Source organism: Oncorhynchus nerka, linkage group LG8 (assembly GCF_034236695.1).
Source record: "Oncorhynchus nerka isolate Pitt River linkage group LG8, Oner_Uvic_2.0, whole genome shotgun sequence".
NCBI classification, from domain to species: Eukaryota; Metazoa; Chordata; class Actinopteri; order Salmoniformes; family Salmonidae; genus Oncorhynchus; species Oncorhynchus nerka.
In genome coordinates, this window is record NC_088403.1 from 36,593,489 (window position 1) to 36,607,521 (window position 14,033).

The following is a 14,033-nucleotide window of genomic DNA, read 5'->3' on the forward strand; positions in this document are numbered from 1 at the left end:
CAAGTGTTTGTCGGGAGCTTCATGAAATGGGTTTCAATGGCACACCATGCGCAATGCCAAACATTGGCTGGAGTGTTGTAAAGCTTGGCGCCATTGGACTCTGGAGCAGTGGGAATGCGTTCTCTGGAGTGATGAATGAAATTAATTGCTTAGTGCTAACTTTAAAGTTTTAAGGAGGAATAATGGTCTGGGGCTGTGTTTCATGGTTCAGCCTAGGCCCCTTAGTTCCAGTGAAGGGAAATCTTAACACTACAGCATACAATGACATTGTAGACGATTCTGTGCTTCCAACTTTATGGCAACAGTTTGTGGAAGGCCCTTTCCTGTTTCAGCATGGCAATACCCCCGTGCACAAAGCGAGGTCCATACAGAAATGGTTTCTTGAGATTGGTGTGGAGGAACTGGACTGCATTGAGCCCTGACCTCAACCCCTTTCGAACACCTTTGGGATGAATTGTGTGTGAGTGAGAGAAAAAGTGTGTGTGTGTGTGTTAAGGGGGAGGCGTGTGTTCACGACCTGTGTGTGTCTCCCCTCAGGCTTAAGATGTGTGTGTGTGTGTGAACATCAGGCCATACTACATCCTCCACTGGTGGCTGTGCTCTGCTCAGATAGCTCAAGCTCTTTTTTTCTCTCTTTATACCTGCTTTTCCTCTCCCTTCTCCCGCTCCCTCTTTTTCCTCTCCCTTCTCCCTCCCTTTTTCCTCTCCCTTCTCTCTCCTCTCGCTCCCTCTTTTTCCTCTCCCTTCTCCCTCCCTCTTTTTCCTCTCCCTTCTCTCTCCTCTCGCTCCCTTTTTTCCTCTCCCTTCTCCCTCCTCTCGCTCCCTCTTTTTCCTCTCCCTTCTCCCTCCTCTCGCTCCCTCTTTTTCCTCTCCCTTCTCCCTCCTCTCGCTCCCTCTTTTTCCTCTCCCTTCTCCCGCTCCCTCTTTTTCCTCTCCCTTCTCTCTCCTCTCGCTCCCTCTTTTTCCTCTCCCTTCTCCCTCCTCTCGCTCCCTCATTTTCCTCTCCCTTCTCCCTCCCTCTTTTTCCTCTCCCTTCTCCCTCTTTTTCCACTCCCTTCTCGCTCCCTCTTTTTCCTCTCCCTTCTCCCTCTTCTCGCTCCCTCTTTTTCCCCTCCCTTCTCGCTCCCTCTTTTTCCTCTCCCTTTCTCTTTCTCCCCCCACTGATCACTCGCTCTTCTTTCCTCTCTTTTCCCCTGTCTCCTTCTCTCACCTTCCTTGGAGTTCTTTCTGGTTTGTGTCAGAGTAGACATGTAATAATATTCTGTCATTCATGTTTTGGCTCGGTTGGTGTCTTGACTGTGTTTAAAGGTTAGGTAGGGCAGCTTTTCATTCTTGTCTATCCTGGTCTGAAATAGAATTTTCCCAGGCAAGCGAGTGGAACTCTAGTCGAATGGGTTTCTGAGAGAGGTGGACAAGAGAGTGAAGGAGCCCTGCTAGGCTGTGTTAGTGTCAGAGCTGAGGCTTAACACACACAGACAAAACACACACACACCACAAGCATGTGCACGCATACAAGCTGCTGATGCTCGCCTTTGGAACATCTACATTTAACATTTTTAAAGTATAATAAATCAATTGAATATACACCATCACAATAAATCCATTGTTTTAGGAAGGTCCATCTAAAGAAACATGATGATATGAAGAAAATGTATTTCAGAAGAACAGAATATGATTTGGCCTACTGTATGTTATCTGGCTACGCGGCATGCTGTGGGCTTGTTCATTTAGCAGGCAAGATATGCTTAAATCCTGTACCATTATTTTATATTATATGATTTTATAGTAAAAAAAATATGAACATAGCTGAATGAAATAGAAAGGAAATTTTTTCCCATTCCGGAGTGAGAGTGTGCATATGAAGTGGCTATGTTGACCGTAAAAGTGAAGATTTGAAGCAGGTCCTATACGCTAGACTTAGTTATTTGGCAACCATAGAATGCATTAGAAATGAAACAATATATGGGCTGAATGATGCGACTATAGGCTATTGATGATTTGAGAGGGAGAGGAGATGGAAACGCATGGTGGTGAGGTTTTCTGTAGCTAAAGGTAATGCCTATTAATTATAAAAATATAAAAAAATGCCCTATATTACTAGGCCATTAAAAATTGTAGGTTAACTCTGAATTTGTTTAGTTTAGGCTAGAACAATGTAGATAGAACAATGATAGAACAATTATGTACCAAAGATGTCTTAAATCAGTATTTTTTTTAAATGTTTGATTTTTTGCTGTGTGTAATATGCAGTAGGCTATCTATTTTATAACGGCATCATCTTAATTCCGTTTTATTTCAGGCTTGGACATATACAGTATAGGCCTATGCAAATGCATAAGCTCTAATATCCATATGGTTGTTTTGAATGAATCATCACCTTAGAAAACACTGTCCATTTTGTTGTGTTAGGCTTTGAAACAACATCCACAACGATCATGTTTTTCACTCAGTTTGAACCTGTTGTTGAACTTCTTCAAATTTAGCACCATACTGTTTTTGTTGAGAAGTGTTTGGTGTGATTTTCAAACCCATTTGCATTGATGTCAGAGTGGTTAGAGGGACAATAGTGTTCCTGAGTACCCGACCATTAGGACCTGATGATCATTATAGAGTTGGGTGCTACTAACACATGTCCAGAGTGCATAAGAGGAGATTACCCTGACTCAACGGTCACGTAGAATTCTACTGTGGTCATGACTCATGATTGCCTGAATGGCGGTAATACGGTCACCGCAACAGCTCTACGCACACAAGTATGTATACTGTACATCATGGACAGACCGAGACAAAAATATGTGCACGCACACACGTGGTAGTGTGTGTTTGTGTGTGTTAGATGTTGGGGGGCATTTTTTTTTGGCGGCTGAATAAATACAAAAACACATGCCTTTGTGCTGTGTGTCTCAGGAAATGATTTTTTCATGGATGTAAGTGATCTGTTTCAATGGAATAGAACATTAGAGCTGCTGTGCCTCCAGTGCTTTGTGAGTTACATAACAAACATCCCAGAGCTCATTCTGACAATACACTCAGAATGACAAATACACCATCCCATCTCACTGACAGTGGCAGTATGCCACATAATCTGTCCTGCTTGCTAGACTGTGTGTGTGTGTGTGTGTGTGAGGGGAAGCTGGCACAGGACTAGAGCCCAGAGACCCACGAGTATCACACAGAGAGAGATATTCCCTCACATCTCCCATCAACAGAATCAGAACCTACTAGTTGTTTGATGTGTGTAATTGAGTAAGGCCATCCTGTTGAGACAACATTGACAGAGATGATAGTGGATGAAAACACGGGCCTGATTGAATAGACAATTTCCCCTCGGGCACACATAATGTTTTCTGTCAACAGAGTTATGTCTATTTCTGGCCTATGTGATAGTGGGGAGGTGATGTTCCAATATGTGATTTAAATGGAATCTATGTTCTATGGCTGATGTTGTATAGCAGTGTTGCTCATCCTTTTTGTTAAAGCTCCAGTTTGTGGTTTGGAAAGCTATTCAATGGTCAATGTTTCAATAGTCTCAGCTGTATACAAGTGACGGGACCATTTTGGTCTTATGCTATCGAAATGACTAACAAAATCAATGGGGGCTCCATGCCATGACCTTTAAGGAATTTTGGATTCTCCCGGAATCAAATTTTATTTTCGTGATTGTTGGTTCTCAAAGGTGATCTTCTAAAAAAAAAGACATTGCTCCATTTTCTATTCTACATCATTTACATATGGTTTAAGTTGTTTAAGTGTACACAGATGTATTTTTTTTTACCATCCCCCAAAATGTTTTTCAAATAAATAAGATGGCATTTCGATTTTTCTGGTGGGGTGGCGGCCACGATTTAGCATATCGGGGAAACACTGTAGACTGTAGCTTTAACCAGGGCCTGACAAGCAGTGGTCCTTTCTCCTTGGTAGTTTGTTTCGATTAAATGTAATGGTTCTCACTGTCAGAAAAACCACAGGGGCTACAGTAGTGGGTCTTTGTATCACTGCTTTTCTTTCAGCTACGTGAGGCTCAGTCTCCATAAAATTGCTTTCAAATATTACCTCAAAAATAGACGTCTATTTTTAGTAGCTGTGTAAAATGACCTGGACTGTGAAATGACTTTAAATTGGTTCCTGAATCTGCAGCTGATTGCAGCCCTGTTGGGCAAGAACCCCCCTTTCCTAACTGGCTCACACAGACACCCGCATTGTTACAAGGATACAAACACAAGCCCACAAACACTTAAACACCCAGGGAGTCCTCCAGTATGACATGTCAGGATACTAAAAGGATTGAAAAGCACAAGAAGACTTAATAATACTCTGTGTGACTTCATTGCTTTATACATTTACTGAGCGGTCTGAGTGTCCCCTTCTGTAAATCACCTGTTGCTCCCAGCCGTACTGCTGTCATCTCCATGGCCCTCTAACAGTGTGTGTTTCTGTTCTCTTCTCCAGGTACGATGTCGACTCAAAGAGCTCCAACCTGTCAAAACATGTAAGTCTCTCTTTCTGTGTGTGAGAGTGCGTGTGCGCTTTGGGGGTTCATCCTATTGTCATTAGCACCCCCTTACTACAGTAGTTACTCTCTGTTCTTTAATTACTGGGTTTAGTATTTCATAGTGGGGTTACCTTCCCTGGGTAGCCAGTGTGTTTTAGCATAACTGTGCACTCACACACTCGCTCTCGCCTTCTCTCAGTTCCATGTGATGCGCTGTGTGTTCTCTACCCTCCCTGCCCCTCGCCTGTCTATTGTCATCGCTGTGAATAAAAACACACAGATTACAGTAATTTCCTGTAACAATGCCATCAGTCTCTCTTTGTTGACACACAATAAACCCTGATTCTTCTTTAAAATGTGATGATTTTATTTACATTTAGATAGACAGACACAGGCAGGCACACACACACACACACACACACGTTCCGATGGGATCTATTTTGATCTTATCTGTTCTTATAAAATCTAGAATAAGAGATGCATATTACCCACTGCAGTCTTACCACAAGGACCCCATCTGTGCCTGTCACACGCTCTGGGAATTGCTCATTCATGTGGTCCCTTTCTCTCTTCTGCGCACCACTCTATTCCACAAATCTCTGTCTGCTAGCTCCCCCCAAAGGAGTTTGAGTTCTGTACTTTTGCCTTGGACACCTGTTCAGTCACTGAATTAAAATAAGTTGAATGGAAATAGTGCAGGCTTTCGTACCAGCCCAACTCTAACACACCTGACGCTTACCATCCAACCTGATAGAGCTTGAGAGGATCTGCAGAGAAGAATGGGAGAAACTTCCCAAAAACAGGTGTGCCAAGCTTGTAGTGTCATACACAAGAAGACTCAAGGCTGTAATCACTGCCAAAGGTGCTTCAACAAGTATTGAGTAAAGGGTCTGTTTACTTATGTAAATTTGATATTTCCGTTTTTTGTTTTTAATACAATTGCAAAAAAAATTTAACTGTTTTTGCTTTGTCATTATGGGGTATTGTGTTTCGATTTATGTGAGGGAAAAAATCTATTTAATCAATTTTAAAATAAGGCTGTAACGTGACAATGTGTAAAAAGTCAACGGGTCTGAATACTTTCCAAATGGTGTGTGTGTGTGTGTGTGTGTGTGTGTGTGTGTGTGAGCGATACAGTACCAGTCAAAATATATTTTGAGATTCTTCAAAGTAGCCACCCTTTGCCTTGATGACAGCTTCGCACACTCTTGGCATTCTCTCAACCAGCTTCACGAGGTGTCACCTGGAAAGCATTATCAATTAACATGTGTGCCTTGTTAAAAGTTAATTTGTGGAATTTCTTTCATTAATGTGTTTGAGCCTATCAGTTGTGTTGTAACAAGGTAGGGTTGGTATACAGAAAATATCTCTATTTGGTAAAAAATCAAGTCCATATTACGGCAAGAACAGCTCAAATAAGCAAAGAGAAACGACAGTCCATCATTACTTTAAGTCATGAATGTCAGTCAATGCGGAAAATTTCAACACACAATTACATGACCAAAAGTAAGTGGACACCTGCTCGTCGAACATCTCATTCCAAAATCAAACCAAATTGTATTTCTCACATGCGTCTAATATAACAGGTGCTATGTTCCCTCTAAGCTGCGCGCAATATCCCTGAAACTGCCGTGCAAGCTCCCCCAGGACGGTCTTGCAGAAATATCAGCCCACAGTGAGAAACACGAGATTGAACTTCACCCAACTTACTAGAGCAGTGGTCACCAACCCGTCGATTACGATCGACCTGATCTCCAAGGCATTCCTAGTCGATCGCCATAGATGCTGTCTTTGTTTAAATTCTTACTCAGCACTGTCAACACTTTTATAAGCCATAAAATGCAAATTCTTCCTATTGCCACACAGCGCTGCAGCAGTAATGAATGAGTAGGAAGTATCTATAGGCTTGGGTCTTTTTTAATATCAGGGAATATTTCACTTTCTCTGTTCATAGGAGTAACAACATGAATTTGTGCATGAGGCATAAATAATGCAGGGACGACTTGAGTTTTGCCATCAACAGGAAGACGGTGTCCCATTTTGGTCAGTGTCAGTGGAGGAAAGGGAGAGTGGAGGGATGTTAAGAGACAGACCCTCAGTCTGCTGCTCAGACCATCAGATGCAGCCCCCCCAAAATGATTTAAAAAGCAGATTATTTAAATGTATGCTCACTCAGCTGTGCTTCACAAGTAATACAACAACAATCTATTACTGGTGTGATCATAAAGCCTATCAAATCAAATCATGGCCCAAACAACAATGCCTTGGTAGGGCAATTCAAGCAAAGCCAATTTGCAGTAATAATGTATTGGGCCTATAGCTTACTGCACAGACCTCCTTGCTACAGTATTGTTATTAAAAGGCTTAAGTTTTTCATGTAAAAAAAAATCTGAGCGGTAGATCTCTGCTTGGATTTTGACTCAAAGTCATCTTGACTCAAGGTTGGTGACCAATTTTCCCTGTTAACGCTATCAACGTTTCCGGATGTCGACCCCTGCACCTCTCTGATTCAGCGGGGTTGGGTTACATGTGGAAGACACTTTTCAGTAGAATACATTGTTGAACAATGACTAGGTACCCCCCTTTACTGTGGCATTTGTGATCGAATTAACACTATTAGCCACATTCAATGCAATATACAGAAACCAAACGAACTATAGAAGAGATGTTGTGGTAGGCGGAACGCATCGGAGTAAGATTCTACTGCATTGACATGCATTACTCATGTCAATGCATTACTCATGTCGGAGCTGCAGTAGGCCAATATGCAAATAGGCCGTTGCCATATATGGATCTGTGTCATTTACTTTGAACTGGTGTATGTAGCATGTAGCCACGTGTGCAAAAATGTTTCAGATCCTTTGCTAGTTAGTTATTAGCACAGTTATAGATAATTTGTAGTCAGCAATAGGCGAGTGATTGCTTCCTACAAGAGCACAACATGTATACATTTCTAGACATCTTTGAAAATCAAGTCAGGTGAAGAGATTTATTTTGTCTTAAAGGGGCAGTGTTGTATTTTGAGACAGGCTTGAATATCTAAGTAGCCAATAGGCAGATGGTAGCATAATTTGTTTGATTCTCTGTAGTAATGGTATGGGAATAATAACATTTTATTTTGTAAAGGGGTTTCTTGCATCAAACAACAACATTTTCAGTCACCTCCTTGTCTGAAGGACAAGTGGATAAGCAGGTTGTCAAGCCCTGCATGTTTTTCCCCCTAAGAATGTAGGCCTACATTGAACACTACATATTGGCTGCTACTGTAGGCTGAATGACAGAACAGCTATTTCCATGTTAAAATGTTATGGGATGCATTTTCTCCATTGTTTTTGATGGCAGGCCACTCTGGTAGACCTACATTATGATCAAATAGCCACAGCAGCCTACTTGGCCACTGTAACTTAAAGCGGGTACAACTTCAGTGTTCACAGTAAATGCAAGTTGGACATTGCACAGAATTTTCACAACGTTCAAGTTGCGCTCACCCGACCTGAAATTTGCTCAGTGCTGAATTTTTTTTGAGAGAACGCTGAACAGGCCTTACTGTGAAATGCTTACTTACAAGCTCTTAATGAACAATGCCGTTCAGAAAATATTTTTACGACTTAAACTAAAGTGAAAAAAAGTAACACAAGAAAATAAAAATAACGAGGCTACATACAGTGGGTACCGGTACCAAGAAATGTGTGGGGTTAGTTGTACAGGTAATATATACATGTCGGTAAGGGTAAAGTGAATATGCATAGATAATAAACAGTGAGTAGCAGCAGCATTAAAAAAAAGGGGGTGGTCAATGCAAATTGTCCGGGTAGTCATTTTATGAACTGTTCATGGCTTATGGCTAGAAACTGTTAAGGAGCCTTTTGGATGTCGACTTGGCGTTCCTGTACCGCTTGCCGTGTTGTAGCAGAGAGAACAGTTTATGACTAGGGTGGCTGGAGCTTTTGACAATTTTTAGGGCCTTCCTCTTACACCGCCTGGTATTGAGGTCCTGGATGGCAGGAAGCTTGGCCCCAGTGATGTGTTGGGCAGTACGCACTACCCTCTGTAGCATCTTGCAATTGGATGCCGAGCAGTTGCCATACCAGGCGGTGATGCAACCAGTCCGTATTCTCTCAATGGTGCAGCTGAGTAACATTTTGAGGATCTGAGGACCCATGCCAAATCTTTTCTGTCTCTTGAGGGGGAATAGGCGTTGTCGTGCCCTCTCCCTCACTGTCTTGGTGTGTTTGGACCATGATAGTTTGTTGGTGATGTGGACACCAAGGAACTTGAAGCTCTCAACTTGCTCCATTACAGTCCTGTCGATGTGAATGGGGGCGTACTCGGCCCTCCTTTTCCTTTAGTCCACAATTAACTCCTTTGTCTTGATCACATTGAGGGACAGGTTGTTGTCCTTGCACCCCACTGTCTTGTCATTGTTGGTGATCAGGCCTACCACCGTTGTGTTGTCGGCAAACTTATTGATGGTGTTGGAATCGTGCTTGGCCATGCAGTCGTGGGTGAACAGGGAGTAAAGTAGGGGAATAAGCACGCACTCCTGAGGGGCTCCCGTGTTGAGGATCAGCGTGTCGGATATGTTGTTGCCCTTTCCCACCTGGTCAAAAGGAACCTGGGGGCGGCTATTCAGGAAGTCCAGGATCCAGTTGCAGAGGGAGGTGTTTAGTCCCAGGATCCTTAGCTGGGCAATATGATGTTTATTTTTTTATTTTATTTTATTTAACTAGGCAAGTCAGTTAAGAACAAATTCGTATTTACAATGACAGCCTAGGAACAGTGGGTTAACTGTCATGTTCAGGGGCAGAACAACAGATTTTTACCTTGTCAGCTCGGGGATTCGATCTAGCAACCTTTCGGTTACTGGCCCAATACTCTAACCACTAGGCTGCCTGCTGCCCCGAGCTGTAGTCAATGAACAGCATTCTCACGTAGATGTTCATTTTGTCCAGGTGAGAAAGGGCAGTGTGGAGTGCAATAGAGATTGTATCATCTGTGGTTCTGTTGGGACGATATACAAATTGAATTGCCTCTAGAATTTATGAGATTATGGTGTTGCTGTAAGCCATGACCAGCCTTTCAAAGCACTTCATGGCTACAGAAGGGTCGGTAGTCATTTAGGCTGGTTACCTTGGAGTTCTATAGCACAGGGACTATGGTGGTCTGCTTGAAACATGTAGGTATTACAGACTCTGTCAGGGACAGTTTGAAAATGTTGTTGAAGACACTTGCCGGTTGGTCAGCGCATTCTCTGTGTACACGTCCTGGTAATCCATCTGGCCCTGTGACCTTGTTAATGTTGACATGTTTAAAGGTCATACTCACATTGGCTATGGAGAGGGTGATCACACTGTCCTCCAGAACAGCTGGTGCTCTCATGCATGCTTCAGTGTTGCTTGCATAGAATTAATTTAGCTTGTCTGGTAGGCTCGTGTCATTGGGCAGCTCGTTGCTGGGTTTCTCTTTGTAGTCCATAATAGTTTGCAAGCCCTGCCACATCCGACGAGAGTCAGAGCCGGTGTAGTAGGATCGATCTTAGTCTTGAATTGATGCTTTGTCTGTTTGATAGTACGTCGGAGGGCATAGCGGGATTTCTTATAAGCTTCCGGGTTAGAGTCCCGCTAATTGAAAGCCGCAGCGGAAACCTGTGGTTTCTGGTTGGGGTATGTACGTACGGTCACTGTGGGGACAACGTCATCGATGCCCTTATTGATGAAGTCGGTGGCTGATGTGCTGTACTCCTCAATGCCATTGGATGAATCCCGGACCATATTCCAGTCTGTGCAAGCAAAACATTCCTGTAGCTTAGCATCTGCATCATCTGACCACACAGCCATGCAATGTCCATCGAACTCTGAATGCTGAAGCATCTGTCCTCGGTTGCAACACTCACTACCAAGTTCCAAACGGCCTCTGGAAGCAATATCAATACAATAACTGTTAGTCGGGAGCTTATTGAAATGGGTTTCCATGGCCGAGCAGCCACGCACAAGACTAAGATCACCGTGTGCAATGCCAAGCGTCGGCTGGGGTGGTGAATCACGCTTCACTATCTGTCAGTCCGACGGACAAAAATGATTTTGGCGGATGTCTAGAGAATGCTACCTGTCTCAATGCATAGTGCCAACTGTAAAGTTTGGTGGAGGAGAAATTGAGGTCTGGGGCTGTTTTTCATGGTTCGGGCTAGGGCCCTTAGTTCCAGTGAAGGGAAATCTTAACACTACAACATACAATTCGATTCTGTGCTCCCAACTTTGTGGCAACAGTTTGGGGAAGGCCCTGTCCTGTTTCATGGGATGAATTGGAACGCAGACTGCAAGCCAAGCCTAATCGCCCAAAACCATTGCCCGACCTCACTAATGCTCTTGTGGCTGAATGGGAGCAAGTCCCCGCAGCACTGTTCCAACTTCTAGTGGAAATCCTTCCCAGAAGAAAGGGGGTTTTAACAGCAAAGGGGAGACCAACTCCATATTAATGCCCATGATATTGGAAAGGAGGTGTTCGACGAGCAGGTGTCCACATACTTTTTGTCATGGAGTGTACTTTTGTATATATAGTGTAGATTGATAATTAGATATACAGTATATACAGGCTAGGAAGTTGGCAAAGTTAGCATTATATAATCTCCAATTACACATTAAAAGGTACTTATTTAAACTCAGGGACGCACAACAAAAGGACACATGGAAATGGTAACAAACTGCATTTATAGCTGAGGAAAGGAGAGAAATGGTGATTGTTAGAGTGAGTTCCGGTGTGCTGAGTTGGCAGTAGAGGGGGCATGTCCAGAGGTTAATTAGAGCGTTTTTTGGAATGACCCTTCAGAACACCATCCATACCAATCAGGATTTGTGATGCTGCCTTTCTAAACCACCTCATATTGCTAAATATGGTCTCAAGTGACATTAATTACATTGAATTCACTGGACTGAAAGCATTATACTACATTATCCTGGCATTATCTTACCTAATGATCACCATAAGCTCAGCCTACTATTAGCAAAATGTTCCTTTTATCCCTAGGATTGACTAGATTCATTTAGCATTTCTATCCCTGTCTTATCTTATCTTATCTTAGTCACATTTCACACTTTGCTCTCTCCTGTGTTTGCTTTGGCAATTTGGAAAAACCAGTCTGCCCACATTGCAGGGAAATGTTCTGTTTAGACTTTGTTTGGCAAACAACCGCCTAAGGATGAAGGTCATTAGATAAGCACAAACAATGAGAACGAGTTATTATATGTTTGACCTTAAGGGATACCTTTTCTGTTATTTGGACAGCCTTCACATGTTGGCTTCTCACATGGCATGTGTCATGCATAGCTTTATTTACCATTACCTGACTAATGTGGCTGATAATCTGTTGGGTAATGTTTTAGTCTAGTATTCTAACAATGTTCACATAGTGAGCAGCGTGTAAAAGTTTCCATGGTGAAAGGATAAAAGGGGGAGTGGTCACTGTGATGTGGGCCAATCGCCTTTGTCATCAATAGTGTGCAGTCATGGAAAATAACTGCAGTTTTTCCACAATGTTTGGTGGATGATGTGCACAATTCAATGTGTGGAGTACAAGAGATGCTCCTCTACCTGTTGGAGTTGGTACAATAGTAACGCTATAATAAAGCCCATATCTCCTGGTCCACTGTCTGTCGTGTTGTGTAAAATACGTTGCATTAACGTTGCAGTTACATTTTTTATCCTTAAAGGTACGCAACCAGGGACCCTAGCACACACATGCTGTGCACACACAAACACTCTTAGTCACAAGGCTTTTTTCACTGGTCCTCCATTCTGGAACTGTCTCTCCCAATTTCACAGACATTCACGCTGGATACATTCTCTATCCCTATCCCTCTCTCTCTCATTCCCTCCGCCCCCAATCTCTCTCGCTCTTGCTCTCACTCTGTCTCTCTCCTTTTCTTCCTTCCTCGATCAGGCATATAAACAGGGGATAAAATCAATCATCTCAGGCTGGGAATGACACACTTGGCAGTTTTAGAGGCTGCTTAGCAGCCCTGGCCAGTGGGGAATTCCACTGGAGATCAACCTTTACTGTGTTAACATGTGAGAGGCAGATAGGCAGATAGGCAGGCAGGCAGGCAAGCAGGCAGGCAAGCAAGCTGAGCAGGTGTGGTAGTGGAGCTGGGAGGAAATCAGACCTGGGTTCAAATACTATTTGAAGTCTTTTCAAATACTTTATCTAGGCTTGGTTGAGTTTTCTTGGCGCAATGGAACCAATACAATAATCCTAAAACTGATCAACTGACCATTTGGTAACCCAGGCAGGCTAGAGCAAATACTTAAAGTATTTCAAATAGTATTTGCTCCAGGTCTGGATGCTGGAAATAACTGGGCTATAAAGCCTATAGGGATTATACAGCACACACTGTTTATACTAGACATTGTGGTCAGAGAAGACCACAGTGAGATTCCATTATGAAGTGTTGGTGTTTTTCCAGACACTGGCTAATAGAATCACAAGGGTTCTCCCTCCCCCAAAATGTGATTCATTGTATTAATGTCAATGTCATGTTTCATAAAGAGTATTCTATGCGCAGTATGGAATGGGAGTCTGCTGTGTGTGGATGTGTGCACCCATGCATGCGTGTACCCATGCATGCATGCGTGTGTGTGTCTCCTATATATCTTCCACTTCACCAGAATGTGCCTATATATATATATATATATACAAACTTGTATCTCTGTTTCCGTAGGACTTCCTTGGCCAGGCGTTCTGTACGTTGGGAGAGGTGGTGGGATCGCTGGGCAGCCGTATGGAGAAACCTATGGCGTGAGTACCTCTGTTCCTCCATTTTAAACCAATAACCTCTGACCCCTATTATACGGTTTCACTCTAACCTCAAAACTCCATGCTATACAACATCACTACAATCACATCTCAAACCCATAGACAGTATGGTCCTTTGTAGCTCAGTTGGTAGAGCATGTCACCAGGATAGTGGGTTTAATTCCCGGGACCACCCGTATGGGTAGCCTAGTGGTTCGAGCGTTGGACTAGTAACCGAAAGGTTGCAAGTTCATATCCCCGAGCTGACAAGGTACAAATCTGTCGTTCTGCCCCTGAACAGGCAGTTAACCCACTGTTCCTAGGCAGTCATTGAAAATAAGAATTAGATCTTAACTGACTTGCCTAGTTAAAAAAGGTAAAATGTTAAATGTATACATGCATGACTAAGTCGCTTTGGATAAAAAAAGTCTGCTAAATAGCATAATTGGCAACAAAATAAAAAAACATTCTATAAAGATTCTATATGCAGGCTAACCCTGACCCAGTTCTTATGGCATTCACTCCATAAAACAAATCACATTTTATATGTCACATGCGCCAAATACCTTACAGTGAAATGCTTACTTACAAGCACTTAACCAACAAGGCACTTTTAAGAAAATACCCCCCCCCCCCTAAAAAGAAAGAGATAAGAATAACAATTTAAGAGCAGCAGTAAATAACAATAGTGAGGCTAAATACAGGGGGTACCGGTACAGAGTCAGTGTACGGGGCACCGGTGTCGAGGTAATT

At 42.9% G+C, this 14,033-nt stretch overlaps 1 protein-coding gene across 2 annotated transcripts in view; it reads left to right on the plus strand.

Moving 5' to 3' along the window:
* LOC115133243 (copine-8-like) overlaps positions 1–14,033 on the plus strand; it is a 120,277-nt gene that overhangs the window by 39,556 nt on the left and 66,688 nt on the right. For both annotated transcript variants that reach the window (XM_029666279.2, XM_065021759.1), the window contains 2 exons: positions 4,450–4,489; positions 13,207–13,283. In XM_029666279.2, coding sequence (XP_029522139.1) covers positions 4,450–4,489; positions 13,207–13,283 — 117 coding nt within the window. The remainder of the gene's footprint in view (positions 1–4,449; positions 4,490–13,206; positions 13,284–14,033) is intronic.